The sequence below is a fragment of the Molothrus aeneus genome, chromosome 3 (assembly GCF_037042795.1).
Source record: "Molothrus aeneus isolate 106 chromosome 3, BPBGC_Maene_1.0, whole genome shotgun sequence".
NCBI lineage: Eukaryota > Metazoa > Chordata > Aves > Passeriformes > Icteridae > Molothrus > Molothrus aeneus.
Genome location: NC_089648.1, coordinates 25975197 through 25992107, shown reverse-complemented (window position 1 = coordinate 25992107; position 16911 = coordinate 25975197). Strand labels below are relative to the sequence as shown.

The 16911-nt window shown below is 42.3% G+C and overlaps 2 protein-coding genes across 4 annotated transcripts in view; one reads left to right on the top strand and one right to left on the bottom strand.

The window, feature by feature from the left end:
• Nucleotides 1–5749, top strand: part of PIGF (phosphatidylinositol glycan anchor biosynthesis class F) — a 25179-nt gene extending 19430 nt beyond the window's left edge. The window contains exon 7 of the mRNA XM_066546515.1: nt 634–5749. The gene's annotated coding sequence lies outside the window, so the exon portion shown is untranslated. The remainder of the gene's footprint in view (nt 1–633) is intronic.
• Nucleotides 1–16911, bottom strand: part of RHOQ (ras homolog family member Q) — a 22366-nt gene extending 5455 nt beyond the window's left edge. For 2 of the 3 annotated variants that reach the window (XM_066546516.1, XM_066546518.1), the window contains exons 1-4: nt 16714–16911; nt 16497–16555; nt 1436–1600; nt 602–697 (exon numbers count right to left, since the gene is read on the bottom strand). In XM_066546516.1, the coding sequence (XP_066402613.1) occupies nt 602–697; nt 1436–1600; nt 16497–16555; nt 16714–16855 (462 nt within the window). In that variant the 5' untranslated portion in view covers nt 16856–16911. The remainder of the gene's footprint in view (nt 1–601; nt 698–1435; nt 1601–16496; nt 16556–16713) is intronic. The other variant, XM_066546517.1, reaches the window with a different exon arrangement.

Genomic DNA, 16911 nt, shown 5'->3' with positions numbered 1-16911 from the left:
GAATGTGCACCCCCCTGTAGGAGAAAATAATATTTATCTTTTGTCCAAAGATCTGGAAGGTATTTAAGTTGGTTTGTTTCTGTGGGAAAGAAGTAAGTTCTCTAGATTGGCAGTGGAGGCCTAAGATATGGTTGATAATTAAAGAGCACAAAATAATTACATTACTCATTTGTGTTTCAAAAATAAATGCTCTGTAAGTGTCCTCATAAGCATTATCCACACAGTAGTTGCAGTGGTAGTATAACATTCTCAAATAATGTCTAAAAGATGCTTCCAACATTTTGCTTGAGCAGGAAAGGTCCCTTCCAACCTCCACCAGTCTGTGGATTTTAATTATCTTTGAGTAATATTTATATAGCTTGTATAGCTTTTACAAGTGTCTACACTGAAAATTAGAACTGTTACTGACAAGAAAGTGTAATTACATAGGTCTACTCATTAATGTAAGTAAGTGTTGTTCACTGGTAAGCAGTCACAAGATTTCATATGTGGACTGCTAAAAGATATGCAAAAAAGTGGTAAAGGAAGACAAAGTAGAAATAGGGGTGTTTTGTTGTTTTGTTCTTTGTTACTTGGTTTCATTTAGGAGTATCCAGTTTACCTCTTTTGCTAACTTCTGTCCTTGCTCCACAGATACGGGCTTCTCTTTCATATCATTCAGTCTTGCCAGAGTTTTTGGGTCATCACGGAGATCAATCTAGCAAGAAAGATTGAAGTCATGCTGGAATACTTTCTCTAAACAAAAGTCAGCAGGCAATATGATACCCTCTTTTTAAAGGAGAATCATTCAATCGAATATTATCACTATAAAAATGGAGTCATGTCATGATTCAGATTGTGGACCCTTCCTGATTCAAGAGCCCTCAATTTAAGTTGTGAACCTTTAATCTAGAAGGAAGAAACATTTACTCTGTAATTCAGTACTTCAATTAGATGTGATCATCTTCGAACACCAAATGCAGTGGCAGAAAGATTAACCTATAGGTAACACCAACATGTGAGTCACTTCATAAATGAAGCCCAGTCCACTACCCATGAGAAGCAAGAGGAAATTGTCTCATTTCTCCCCTTTTCCTTTGCTTCAGCAAATATTGCATGTGACTAATAGTTGTAAACCCAAGAAATTCCAGTAACATGGGCATGAGCAGACGATTTTATTGAATAAGTCCCGTGACTTTTTAGAAAGTCACGTGGGAGACATACGGCCCATCTTGCCATCGTGTTTACAATGGACATAAGTTTTTTAACAAAATGGGGATAGCTCATTGGAGAACAGCACGTATCTGTGTTTTTCTGCCACCTATAAGGGTTGTTCCTCCAAAGGCAGAAGGAGTTGCTGCTCAGGTCCTGTTGGGCCTCAACTTCCAGCCCAGAGAAAAGGCACCATACACTGATCCTAATTGTTTAAATAAAAGTAGAACAGAACCAAATATACCTGTGTTCCTACTAGTAAAAAGGGAACATTAGGTGCATATTCCTTCAACTCCGGTACCCACTCTTCCTTCACATTTTGAAATGAAGCAGGGTTTACCACTGAGAAGCAGATAAGGAAGACATCGGTCATAGGGTAAGATAAAGGTCTCAGACGATCATAGTCTTCCTAAGGAAGAAAAATTCTGTTATCTGCAATATTAAACTGTTGCCTGTATTTTAACAGTTATATTCAGAAACTGTATTTGTATTTCATGAAGGTTGTTGAGGCAAACTTTCTGAATGTTTAAAACTATTCCAAGTTGGTTAGTGTCACTGTTAGAGCAAAATTTACATATGAAGATAACTATATGTGAATGTAAATATTTTGAAAAATGTGTTAATACTGATAGAAACTTGCTTCTCTATGAGAATATACAGAAGATTACCATTCAAAAAGTTTTCACTTCAGGAAAAAAACAAAAGGCTTATGGTTCAAACATACTTGCAGATCAAAGACTAGTATTTGTAGAGAAATGAGCAGGTGTGACTGCTGTAGAGTCATCCAGGTTATACAAAGCTAGACTAGATTAAGGCTGTTTGATGCACTTAAATGTTCTATTTTGGTTCATACACAGAGGTGATATCTAAAGCCCTCTGTAGAATTTTGTTTCTTAGAAACCTTACAGTCCTGTTCCTAGTGTTCAGGGCAGTAGGCAGGATCAGAAGAGACCTCTTTTGTCTGACTGTGCTTTCTACTAGCAAGCCCAGCAAAGGATTAGATGGAACAGAAATTCAGAATCAAGAACACTATGGAATATTAATGCCTTTGTTTATTTGTTTGTTGGGAGTGTGGGAGAGGAGTTAGTGTGAAAAAGTTATTTAGGACATTTAGAGCCCCAGCATTTAAAGTCAGCAGTCCTACTGCCAGGGTATACCATACTGTGGCAAGACAAGTACCTAGGAGCATTGCTCCTCTTGTAAATCAGAGTTCTCTCTAGCAAGGGAGAAAGTGGATTTTTGCCCCATGTTTTAGCTGACAGCCAGAAGGAACATGCCTCAGCTTCTCTCTGCAAGGCTTCCTTTGGTCTTTGGCAGTGAACCAATGCCTTACCATTCCTACTATAGAATTTTGGTGGTTTTTGCAACATAGGTAACTAAGACTGAGGCCAGGCATTGCAGAGACACTAACAAATGCTGGATTTATACCTTCCACAGTAAACACCAGTTTATTAGGGCTGCTGCAACAGTTTCCCTTTTTCCCATGTAAACTCTCCATCTTAATTAAATCTCACAAATATTGCAATGATTCATTCATTAAACATAGAGGCAGAAATGTAATTCAAGTCCATGTTTGAAATGAGACAGAAAATTAAATTTTTGTTTCCTTGGGAACAAACAGCCACATTACCAGATTATTAACCTATAGTCACACCCTCAGAAACGCACTTCATTGAGTTGTTAGGTTTTAAACATGGTCACTCGAATTTCAGAAAAACTGTGAGAACATCCTCAGAGCAGTTTCTGCTTGGCTCATTTTTCCATTTGGAAGTCAACAGCTGTGGGAAGAGAGCTGTTATTCTCATGAACTGGAGGAAAGACAAGCACAGGCAGAAATTCTGCAGTAGCAAGGAGGTGATCATTCCTTGTCATACTCTTATGCCATTTTGAGTATCCACTCTAGTTTTGTAAACAGGCTTGTCAATTAGCTAAAACATGCTTAAATGTTGACAGGGCTTCCCAGTTTCACAACCACAGTAACTGACACCACTTTGAAGCTACAACATTTGACAGGCCTTTTCCCTGCCAGTGTCAGGGTCTTGCCCTGATTCAGAAGAAAGAAACAGTAACCATGTCTCTTCCAAATTTGTGGACATTCATCATAGAAAGCAGAAATAACTTCAAAACACCAACACAGGAAGTTGAAACTCTTTTAGCATGCAGTTAGATTTTTTAGACATGTATTTTATGTTTCACTTCTACTACTGAATATAGCTAGATCCTGCTCAGGGTTACACTCTGTTTTCTGGGGTGGAGATTAAAATCCTAAAAGAAACTTCGCAACTACCAATTACTCTGTTCCCTGGAGTACAAAATCTGCATGAAAGAACACACAGTGGACCCATCAGTTGCTCTGAAATTCAGCTCTAAATCATATGTGGGGTATTATTGAATACGTTGTAGTTTTTAAAAATCTACTTAAAAGCTGTAATTTGTTCCTACTGCCAAAGAGCTGCCATCCCTATACGCTGCATTTTCTAAAAATCTCATATCTGGATTAGGATAACTAGAATACTGCCTGCACTAAAAGCTGGAATGGAGAAAGCCTTTCACTGTCACCAGAAATTACTGTTAGTCCATTACCTTAAAATAGCTCTTTAGTTAATCCATTTCAAATTACAGATGGACCTTTTATTCATAGCAAATATTCATCATTTTCTTAAAGCCAGTCTCAGGTCTGAACTCCTTTCCTGCCCTGCATTTGTTTGTGTGCCTTTTGATTTATACCCTGTTCCACTTGCACTGGGCCAGCTGTGGGCAAGTGTATTTAAGAGTTAAACAGAAGGCAGGTACAGTGTGATTGGATATATCATGTACCACAGCCAAAGATGTGTGTGCTGTCTGCTGCAGTGGCTTCACTGCATTTAAGCTTCCTTAAATTATCAGAGAATTTGGCCATACCCACCAGCCCTGCTGCTTGAAACATGACAGTGCTCTCAGGCTCTCCTTTGAACCTTGTGTGTGCTCTGAACATCGGGTGTGCATTGACACTAATAGTGGCAGTAGTTCTAACAAAGCCTCCCACCACGTGATTGGACTGGTCCTGAGTCCTCCTGGGAGAAACTCTGCTTAAATTTTGTCAACATCTAGTAGGCAATCTGGTCTTAAAGACTCCTTTTGCCTCCCAACAGCCCCTCAGAAACAGCAATAAAACCTGTAAACTTTCTCTGATGTATTGGGCCAGCATAACTGCTACAACTGGTAGAAGAATCTGAAATACCAAATTAATTTAGACTGAATGTTAGAGAAGCCTAGAAAAATCTTATACCTTCAACTATAATTTATTTCTTCAATCTAGTGTAAGGGAAATAAATGTGGTTTATTCTAAAATGAAATGCAATGGCAAAATTGATTATGCTAGCCAGTCAACATAAATTCCAATTTGAGTGCTTGTACATACCGCACTATACAGCAATTAGATAATTAGACAATCTGATTGGGGGAGGCACTGCATATATATTTAGACTTTAAAAATATTTAAGGAGATTAGCAGGAATATTTTAAGAATGTGAATAAGATGGGCAAGAAAGCCCCGAAGGACTGAAATAGTCAGTATAAGTCTCAAAAACTTGAGGCTGTAATAGTGAAACAGCTTATTCTCCAACATACTCTAGAGTTTAAAAAAAATTGTTTGCTGAAGCAGGTGAATACAGAAAATATGAGGGCTATATTAACTTCAGACAAAACTGGACACGAGAATGTTGACTTAATTAATGTTCTGTGGAGCTGTGATCCCTCTAAAAGACATGACACTGCAGCAGGGCTATTCATAATTTCCCTAGTATCCCTATGGAAAGCCAGGACAGCTGCCAGTACACAACAGACATAAAGAAGGAGATGAGATGGAGCTAAGGACTTGGCTTCTCAAGTACAAACAGGGGGTTTTGTTTTTAAAGTGGAGAATGGAAATTCAGGTTTTAAAATTACCATGTCTTCTTATGGTAGGCTGAAGGTATGTCTAGCATTGTCTTTATCTTGGTTCCTTAAAATCTATCCTTTAGGTCTCCTTTTCCATGTTACAGTACCTAATCATCTGCCTGAGATTTTCTGCTGTCTTGTGTTTGAATACTGTATTTTGGATGGTGAAGAGGATTTGCTCTAACATGTCCAAAATCTGGCTATTTTCAACATTTACCTGTCCAGAAACAGAGGTCTTGGGAAACTTTTTGTATGCAGACTGAAGAATGGTACTGCAATTCCACAGCATTACAATATTCTTCATTTCATGGGTTTGCTCAGACCAAAAGCAGAACACAGTGTCCCGTTTCAAGTCATGCATTTGATTTTGAACTGATACTTTTGCCCAGTTCTATGGATATCAGCTGAGACACAGCTAAAGAAAAGGAAACTGTATTCCAAATTCTGCCACTGACACAGTTTGTAGTCCTGAGCAAATCATTGTCCTCTCTCTGTTTGCATTCTCCCATCTGTAGGGGTTTGCTAGCTTAATAATGCATTAGTCTTTGCAAAGCACTCCAAAAGCCTTTGATGTACACAGCTTATGTGCAGTGGGATATTTAAAAAAAAAAATAAACTCAGACAAAGTGGAGTATAATAATTTCTGGACAACCTTCTTGACCCACAGAAAGCACTGTTTCCTTATATTTATTAGAACACTGAGGTGAGAGGTGCAGACATACAGAGGTTCTGTATGTAGAGACCTTGTGGCTCCCCTGATTTATGGTATCACACTCCTCCCAGCTCCAGTTGAAGTGTTGGACACACAGTCTGTCTGCAGAGACACCCCTCTGTCAGCAGTGTGAGACCACAGGCCTCCTGCTCATCTGGAATGGTATTAGGGTCTCTCTGGCTGCTTCAGAGAGATGGAAAGCAGTTAGTCCTTTGCAGCCAATACCTTCCCACACCTTGACCAAGACCTTTGAGGAAGTCCAGGCCTCAGATCTGCCATTGCAAGTTGTGAAGACAGTGTTAACCTAGATCTGTCTGGTTGATTTTTATTTCTTTGCTAGTGTTTTTAAGAAAATAGGAGAAACCAAATTATGCTATATCATTAACACTGATGCAAGGGCCTAAGATGTGTCATGTTTTAATTCACACTCAGTGTCTTGTTCTGACAGAACCAAAGTAATGAATTCTTTTTATGTGTTTTGCAGTTTAGGAATGAAATTTTAACAATGCATCTTCAGCTGTTATACTGACATATCCTTGAGAAACCTGTTTCTATTCCAAGAGGTATAAAGTGGATGAGTGGAAACAAAATAAAGCTTGCACCACTGGAAGAAAAACCATAGCTCAAAACCTCTGCGTTTGTGATCTGTGTGTTAGCAACCATCTGTTGCTTTCACAGCTTACAACAGCAATCGTAAGGAGAGGTTCTCACTCCCAACCATCTGTTTTTAGAGGGGAAGCCAAAAATAGACATCAGGCAGGGTTGCTAGAGGAATCCAACCTTCATGCAGCAAAGGGTAATCACTACTGCTCAGAGGAGTGCAGTGAGGCAGAGTTTTGCAGAGTAAAATCCTTGGTAAAAGTCTGTTTTAACCACTTCATAGTAACAAGAGTCAGAAGTCCTCTCTCATTATGAATTGCCATATTTCAGTTTTTGAAATGCATTTCAAAGCTGTTCTTCAAGACTGCATTTTTCAGTTTTCCTCCCTGAAAATAAGTTTCTGTTTTAGAAGGCCCCCTGTAATATTTTGGAAAACATAACAAGTGAACCATAATGACTGATGTACATAAATGTGGACTTAGTAACAACTCACAGCTACCTCTGGACACATCTCACCATCTCCCCCAAATTATTTGGAATTAAAGGCTGATCTGCAGCTTTGCCATAAACACCAGGCAAAGCCTCAAAGGTTTTTGAAAGCAACTGCTTTACTGCAAAAGTACACCAGGAACCAGACTTCACTGAGCTGAATCACCCTGTGGTTTCTGATTCTACAAGACACATGGTGGGGGAGGAGAGAGAGGGAAGTGGCCTGTACTGCCCCATGCCAAGCATAAATTGCTTCCCTGGCTAAAAAACACTCTTCAGATTTTTCAGTCTGGGCTGTGTAACACTGTAACCCTTTGCAAGGAAGGAGGGTGGAGCGTCCCCCAGGATGCTGGTTTCCTGGCACTGCCACTCACAAGGCACCACTAATGCAGGACCATTTGGCATAAAGCTGCAGTTTGGACTGACAGTGCATTGTCTGCTTAGCCAATTCCACGACCCAAGCTCTGCTATGCTGATGACTGCATTTGATTTTTCAGTTGTCTACATCTGTAGCCCTTAGCTTTTGAACATGCAAAACAAGAAAGATGCAGTGATTATTCCCTGGCTGCAGGGGAAAAGTGCACTACAGACCCTCTGTCTCTTCACAGGCTTCTGAGGATACAGCTTGCGTTGCTAAAGAAAGCAGAATTGTCCTGTTGTGGTTTGTTAGCACAGGTTTCCCAGAGAGTGTAAAAAGCTGTTGGTTTGGGCCCAGCATCTATTTTTAATTTATAGAAAAGGCTGCAAGTATGCAGAGTAAGTGCTCTTCCATTGTATTCTAAAAATGAAGTAAACTGATCTAAATCCATTTCTGAATTCCTGTGAGGAGGACTGTTCAAAGGACATATGAATTATACATTGAAAAAGCCCAGGGTTTGTGAATTACCTTTTTTTTTAATAACAAAACTTTCCTCCTGGCATATTTGAGAACTGTGCAGCTGCTTACATCTCTGAAAAGCTTTTCTGGATAGACAGAAATAACTAGCTGGAAGATGGAGCCTAGTTAAGATGGATTTTAGATCATTAGAGACAGGAAGGACAGCATTTTTCTTATATTATATACAAAACTGCCTTTAAATGATCAGATTTTATCCTGGCCTTAATATGAGATTCAGTACTGTCCAAATGCAACATCTTGCCATGTGGTGATGCTAAACTACTTTCCTAGATGGTTTCAATGGCACAATCCCTTCTCTCCATCACCATGAGAACTTCAACTTGCTGGTTGGTTTTCTAAAAGTGAAACTCCCCGAATTTTCTCTATAGGGCTTATTATTTTAGCATCTGTATCAACAGAACATGTATTCAGCTGACTGCAGGCACAGTTTCACTTGAACATCTTCACCTAAACCTGTTGTCTACCCACTATGGAGCTCCTAAGAAATGGCAGCATAGCTCCTAAGAAATGGCAGCATAGCTGGCATGGACAAACCCTTTCACTCCTTGCCCATAAGAAATTTCAGTCCTGCTCTGCATTTCTTTCTCACTGTCAGTGATTTTATGAACATCATTTTTTCCACACCAGATTTCCATTTTCCTCAGGAAGGGAATTCACCCCAGTTGTGTCTGCAGCCATGAACAATCAGGATTTTCCATTCTTATAGATACAGCAAATAAAAAATAAAATGCACCCTGACACAGGAGATCTGGACAGATCCTCTGCAGAAACTGGTCTTTGGAAAGATAGGTTCTCTGACTATTTTCACAGAAGAATATGACCTGTTGTCACAGGCAAGACAACCTACAGAGTAGAGTTGGTTTAATACAGTTATCCATATAATATCAGATATGTCTTTTAATTTGCTACCTGTATAGAGACTGATTAGACAAGACTGATCAGATAGGTGTCCCATTCGTTTTCACCTTTTACAAATGAACCCCAAAAGCACATTCTTCAGTCCAGTGTTGAGGAACACATAGAAGACTACAGCTTTGCTGCCTCCTCAAGGTTAGTTCCCATCACACAACTTCTCAGGAGAGTGCCAGGGCCATTATGTGCACCTTGAATTAACACATCACAGTGAAAGTTTCTGGAATGAAAGGAGTTCCTAAGAGTCTTCTGCACCTTGTTTTATATCAAGTCCCATTTGCTAGGGCTAACTTCAGCTCCCACTGAAGAATGTGATAAAACACTGAAGAATGTGATAAAACACTCAGCGGATGTTAAGGCAATTGAAAGAAAAACTGTAGGCAGTTTTTCTTAGGTGAGGAGTTTTTAAGCCATCTGTTGTTTATAACTAAAGACACATCCCAGGTCACACCTGGCATCCATCCCTTCTTGACTCCAACACTGAATCCCAGCTGGAAATTGGACCAAGGAAGTAGCACTAAGTCCTAATGATGATCTTAAAGCATTCGTGACTACATGTAATTTAGAGCACAAGCTGCCTGAGGTACTCTGAATCTGTGTTTTACTTCATGTGGAGCAATATACTCACCTAGGATGCTGACAGATGTTGCTTTGCTCTGGAGAATAATGCTGCCACCTGCATTTTTATGTGCACACCAGTGAGTGCCTGGCATAGCAAAGAATTATTGCACACGTGCCACAGCACAGATGCAGCATGGAGCAGGATTAAAACAGACTGGGGACAGTAACTGTAAAGTGTCAAATGACACAACCTCTTCAGAGCTGCTGAAAGTGTCACGTAGCACTCAGACGTTTTTCTTAACACAACTCACCCAATCACCAATTCAAACAAATAGACTGCTTATAAAACCACAGAACAGAGCACTAAAACAACACAGTTCTTCTCCTCTGTGTCCTTATTTTGCATTTTTTCTCATTAGGGGAGGAGCAATTTTGTTAGAAATGCAAGTGCTAATTTGGAGGCTTAAAAAATGTCCTGAAGTTCTGCCCCAAAGCATCCATTTTTGAGATGTTGAAGTTTATTATTCCCAATAGAACTGCAGGATTTTGAATCAGTGTGCTTTGTATTATTTCTTAATTACCAGGTTCCTGGAGTCTCTATAAAGAGACATCCTTTTCACCTTTAAATGAAAGATTAATTTCTAGTACCCCACAGATACAGAGAAGGTTGATACATGAAGATAGATGAAGGCCAAAGATTTAAAGAAGACCCACATGCAGCAAAGGGCAAAACCATTTTAATTTCCTAGATTTTTGGAGTAGTGGTGTATGTGGGTAGGAAGAACTGGCTCATCATTTTGAATGTGCAGGACTAGCAAAACTTTGCTGAAGTAGGTTTTACATCCACTTTGTCCATGTGCTCTTAATAAGGAACTGGAACAAAGTTTACTGAAATCAGCAGTAGGGTGCCAGCTAACACAGAGCTTTGGATTAGACCCTAACATACCCTTTTACATTGCAGGTCCATGCTATGGAGACAGTGCTCCATCTAATTTTGTTTACTTTCTTTTAGGATGTAGTTTGGAGGCTGAATCAGGAGCTAGGCTAAAAATGAAAACTGCATTTTTTTATACTTCTCCTATTTAACCAAAATATGTAGAGTTCTTTGCAAAGAAAACAGATTTCAATGGAGAAGTCTGAGTATGGACCTGACAAAAATTCCCAGGGTCTCATATGTTCTGTATCAGAAAAACTCCACAAGTCATGCTACCTTAGCCAGTTGTCCCATTCCATCACCCCTGCCTCCTGCAGCACAGCTGTAGATTATATGATACTCAGCTGAGTGCAGGTGCACACACCATCTTAAAATGAACTCTGGGAAGTAAGAGGATATGCAATAACATTGTGCAGGAGAGCAGTAACTGTTTGTATTCAGTGTTGCCTTTTTAGCTGGTCATGTTTAGATAGCATTGTAAGATGCCACTGTGCCTCAAAGAAATTAAAAATTAGTAAAATTCAGACAGCTCTCTGTCACAAACTAAAGGATATCTACTGACTTTTAACCCAGGAAAAAAGGGCTTTTTACTTGGCCATGTAATCAGTGTTTAGCAAGGGTCCATCCTAGGTCAGTAGTCTCCATAAAAATGTGCTTTTAACATATCAAAAGTTGAAGTTTCAGAGAACCTGTCAAACTTGGTTTGCTTTGTGTTCTTTATTTTGTTCTGTCATTAACTTGCTGTTAAAGTGGCAAAGATATTCTGGATCTACTGTTTCAAATGCATCCCTTAGATTTGGTTTTAACATAGCTCAGTGTCGCTATTCAGAAGTACCGTGGGGCTTTTGGCACTCTGAAAATGAAATGTAACTGTCTTGAGTTTCCAACATCAATCTAGTGGATGCTTCTGGGAACTCAGAACACCATCTCCCATTCTGCAACTCCCCATCTGGTGATAACAGTGCTTACCTATCCTTCTAGGAAAGCTGCCGTGCTTTCAAAGCATGAGTCACAGCTCACGAAGAGGCGTTTAGATGCAGGCTTTGCACTGACAGTATTATTGTTGCAAGGCCATTTTTAATAACCAATCTGAAGGTATAAGTCCTTTTCCTTTTAAAGAGAAAGCCTGTCTTTGCTTAAACCCTTATCTAGAGAGCTCTAAAGACAGATTGTTAGCTCAGGCACTTCACCTCCTCTTACGCTGAAAAACTTAAATTCCAAAGGGAGAATCTAGGCATGTTTTTATTTTATCTGCATACATCCAGTTGTTAAATCTACGTGGCTGGCAACATCCTGAGGCACAGAGCAGCTTCAGCGGAGGCTGAGCTATTCATAGGCCAGCACGCTGGGCTGGGAGTGAGCTCATGAGCTCCCAGCCTCCCCAGTGCCAGCTGCCAGCTCGGCTGGGACATGGAAAGGGAGCGAGGCAAAATGCATGTGGGAGGAGGGAGGCACAGGGGGGACAGGATGTTAGCTGCTGACATTTCACGTTTAGATCTGTCAAAATCATGTTGGAGGGCTCGGTGTTTACACCTCTGCAGTAAAGGGTGGCAGGCTTTGCATTGTGTGAGACTGCTTCACTCCAGGCTGACATTTGCAGCTACAGCTGCCTGGTAGGGGCAACTCAGGAGGAGCAGCGTGCTCTGGGGAGGGACTTTTCTATTTTGCAACAGAGCAGCAGCTGCCTCTCTTCTCAGTAAGATACTGGAGTGGTACCTAGGGCTAGACCAGGGCTACTTACCAAAGCCAAGACAAAGAGGAAGGAGTATAAAGATTACTGCTATTTATTTATAGCAACCACCACAGGTTTGGAAACTATCAATTTTAATAACCACACCTCACACACAGACACCTTCACATTTATAACCATTTGTTTCTACATCTCTCCTTAATGCAGACACTCATCTCCCTAATAACTGAGTTAGCTTTATACACTTCAGCAGCCTCACCAACTTAAATATAAAATTGCTTTAGCATCAGGGCTTCTGTTACAACCAAAAAATCAGTTCATCTGAGTTAAGGTGGCTGTGGCTGCAACCAGTGTGACCATCTGGGCTGAGATGTGCAAAGAAGTGGCTTGTTCTGTGCTTGTGAATACCATGTGTTGTGGTACTGTTCTGGGGACAGGTGAGAAGGCACCAAGAGCTTCGTTTTATCAGACCCTGTATTAGGGTGTTTAGGGCAGAGTTATAAAAGCAGAAAGCCAAGGAACACAGTTCACCTCAGCTTTGTCTGACCAGGCCCCTCTAGTATAAACAGTAAGTGATGCTGAGGGATATAAATGTTATTATGAGGCACTGCACTGTAGTAAGATTCACCATACCCTGCTCTGCCCAGATGCTGGCTTGGTGCCAAATCTGCACAAAACAGTCATGCCATGCCTCAGCATCTCTCTTCCCAGAGCAACACAAGCAGTACAGGCTCTGCTACTGCAGCCTCCCCCATCCTTCCTCTAGATCCCAACCATCCTTTACAGCAAAGACACAGGAGCAGAGCAAGACTTCCTGTATGTGGTCAGCACACACTGGAAGAAAGGGACACCATGAATTAAAATCCTACAGTAAAAGGAACCGGCAGAAGGATAGACTCCAACTGTCATTTTAAACAACTGCCTTGAATATAGAGCAAAATCCCCAAAAGGCAACTCCTGTGTGTCCTACCACTTATTCTGACCACTTGGGACATGGCAAAGGGACATGTGGCACCTCTTTGTTAGTGCTTGTGGACATTCCTCCAAAAATGTTAACTTCCTGAGAGCTGGCATTACTTCTGATACCTTGGAATAGCAAAATGATAATCACTTGCCAGCAGTTCAAAACCTCTCCAACATGGTGATCTTAACAGACCCCTGATGAAGCCATGGTTCTCTTCCCAATCTGATTAGCCATGCACCCCTGTTCAATGCAGAGCAGCATTGACACAGAGTCTCCCAGAAGAGGCTGCTGCAAAGCCAGAGGCTTCCAAACATCAGCATCACAAGCACCTCATGTTTAAACATCAAGTGCATTGATGTGTCTTCAGTGTAGGTAGGTGCCACAGTTCTCATCTTCTGGGGAAACCAAGACCTGCTCTAAACCCTTGCATGCAGCAAGGCTAGAAGGAGCTGCTAGCTCCACCTCTGGGAGGAATTGCTGGAGGAATGGCACTGAATTCCCACCCACCTCCCTGATATGGGAGGCTGCCTCCACAGCTGCAAACCCAAATGGGCTCTGAGCCTCCACAGCCCAGCAGCTGTACTGGCTATTTTCTGCTGAAATAGGGCCTCAGTATTTTCAGACAGAGAAAAGCCTTCTTGAACTCACAAACACTCAAAGGCCTGTGTGTAAACTGAACTTTGTGAACCACTAGTGGCATTTTTCCTTGCTATATATATATATTACCAGGAAAAAATGGGATTTTAATAGGTTTGTTTTCAACCTACTTTAAACTCATGAAGATATGAGGCCTTATGTCATCATTATAGTTACTACATGTGATCCTGTGTGTGTTGTGAGGAAGCGAGCTAGAAGTGAGTACTGGATGAACTCAAAAGCTTGCAACTCCTCTGCCAAAGCAAAGTCTGTCACAAGTTGCTAAATACATAACCACGCAAGTTAAAGAGACCCACACACTGATAAGCCAGTATTTCAGGGTGATGAGCCTGCTGTGCACCAGCTATGAATCAAAATCTTGTCTTTAATCTTTCTTCTGCTAACAGCTTTCTGCGTGGATTTGGAGTAAGTCACTATCTGAACTTTCATTAACCCCTTTCACTCCTCTTCCCCCTGAATTGAGATCTGTAGATTGGACCTATTTACTTTTTCTAGGGCTGGAAGTATAATCAGCTGCTGATGATTGTGAACTGCTTAGGTACCACAGTGATCACATACAGCCAAGTTTTATAAAACTATACTATCAGGCCAATATTTTACAGTAAAATTATTTGGGGCTGACAGAATTAGAGACAAAAGCACAGATGCATGCTGGCATAGAAATTCTAGCTTTGGGCAGCAATGTATCCAATCCATGCAGAAGTCTGTGGAAGCAGCAGGCATGTACCAGGTACAGCATGCTGTTTCCCCAACACAGAGAAGACATCATCAACTCTTTATATATTTAAGTTTTAATGTAAGATTTCTATTGTTGTGTAGCTTTGGGAAGACAGGCTTGTCAGCTGCTCTGACAAAGCAGCTTTTAACTGAATGAAGTTGCTGGACTGGCATCTTGATACAGACTCCCTTCTCTAGTTGTACTGGATGTTAGGATGGAGCTCCCATGGGCAGTCTCTGACATCCACCAGTTCCCCACACGTGCTGAAGTGGGATGGGGATAGTGGTAAAGATTTTATCAGTACCACAGGTCTGACTAAAAGGGGAGTTTTGCCAAGACCAGATATATCTGTAAAGGTAGCCTCATTAAAACACCTTATGTGAACTGAGGGTCTTCTGAATCAGGCCAACAAGTTCTATTTCTAGGTGCCTCAAAAACTGCCCTGGAATTGAAAATTAAGATTTCAGCTTTTCAAAAATTGGGAAAAAAAAAGCTTACCTCAACTTTCTCTATATACAGATTCACACTGAAAAGTTTTTTCTTAGTGTAACAGGAACACCTTAATTTGCTGTTTGTTGTAAACTGGCCAGTTTGCCCTACTGACTTTTGAGGAGGCCAAAGGTCACCTGTGTTTGCAGGCAGAGTGGGTACCACAAAGCCACCTTAGTTGAGGTTACACAGAGCTAACACATACTCACATTAATAGCAACAAACCCAGAACAAGCATCCCCAAATTAAATGTGCATATGTACAGAAGTGCTAGGCTCATTTTCACACTTTCCAATGCTCATTAAAAAAAAAAAAAATTAGTTGCACACTAACGAAATGCTTTGTCTGAGCACTAGATCCTCACTTTGCAACCTACTTAAGCAACATTTTAAAGCTGTATTCTGAACTACTTATATTCAAAAACAGGACTATGATAGTAATAAGAAATGCACTTAGCTGGCATAAATTTGACTAGCTTGTGTTTATATCAGGGAGATGACAAGCATGAAGTCAGTCTTTGTGGGAAGAGTCTCATCCTTCAGGGTATCAGCTTTCTGGAAATGGCGTTGTTTCCTACAATTCTCATGGAATTAATTTTTTTTACTGATTTCAGGCCTAACAGAGATATAAAACTGGTTAAATGTTGATTCCCTAACTCAAGGCTATATATAGATCTAAAAAGGTACACTAATTCAGGCAGCAGTTGTTCAATTAAGTATAGGAACAACATGGTTAAAATTTACAGCTTCAGTCTATGCGACTTCAGCAAGATTGTCTTACGAGTTGCTCTTTACAACAAGGAAGCATGTCTGAGGTCATGTGAGACCAAAGCACATGCTCACACTGCAAGAAGAAGTTTAATATAGGGAATACACAACTTTACCGAAACCCATGCTCCATTTCTGTATATGCCCTGCACCTCCTTGGGGTCAGGCTCTTCACAAACGGTTTCAAATAAGCGATCCCCAGACAGTACTCTCACCCTGGAGACCGTACTTGGCTCGTGCCTGGTGCCATGCAAGTTAAGCTAAGGAAGAGATGATTTGAATCATGGAGCCCTTTAGAAACCACTAGACCAGTGACCCCTCCAAACATTCAGTATTTTATCCATCATTAAAGTTACTTAAGAGCCATGCTGACATCACAGCATCTTTCACAACTGGCTGTAATGATCTTAACCAAATTAATCACGTCAGTTGTCTGGGACAGCAAAAGAAACCCAGGTTATCTCAAAGGCAGTGGCTGAGAATGACATGTTATTTTCCACCGTTAGTTCGAACAACTCTTAGTAGCTATTTGAGTGCTGTAAACCACAACCAAGGCAAGCTGCGGCAGCCTAGCTCTCCATCCGACCCGAGGCGGCTGAGGCAGCGTGTGCCCTCTGTGCCGAACGGGGCACATTTCCCCCCCTGAAAGCCGGCGGGAGGGTCGAGCTAGGGGGTCTGGCCGGTGGCCATGCCCGGCCCGGAGCACTGCCCCGCAGGCGCCGGGCATCCCCGCACCCCAGCGCCGGGCGATGCCGTGGCGCCTCGGCCCCAGCACCGCTAAAAATAAAGCCCGTCTCCTCCTGCCCGCCCTGGGGAGTCGAGGTTGGATGGATGGCTTTCTTTTAAAGCCGGATTTTATCAATCGCCCCCCACGCCCGCCAACCCTCCTCTGAACCGCCCAGCCCGGACCACAGCCCTGCGAATAACTTCAGCGCCGGGATCGCCGGCGGGCGGGGGGACGGGGGCCGGGGTCCGCGGGCAGCGCTCGGCACTCACCTGGCCGGCGGTGTCGTAGAGCCCCAGCAGGTACTGCTTGCCCCCGACGGTAACGCTGACTGCGAGGGGGGAGAAACACAGCGGGTGAGGGGGGGCAAGCCCGGCCGACCCTTGTGCTGGCCCCCGGCCGGGCAAGGCCAGGGGATGGAGGGAGGAGGGAGGGAGGGCAGAGAGCGGCTGCCGCCCCCGGCGGTAGCGGGACCCCCCGCCCGCTCACCTGCGTAGTGGTCGAAGACGGTGGGCACGTACTCCTCGGGGAAGGCGTCGTTGGCGTAGCTCATCAGCAGGCACGTCTTGCCCACGGCGCCGTCCCCCACCACCACGCACTTCAGCATGACCGCCGCGCTGCCATGGGCCATGGCCGGAGCCCGCCCTCATGGCCCCGCGGGCGCGCCCCGCCGAGCCGGGCCCCTCG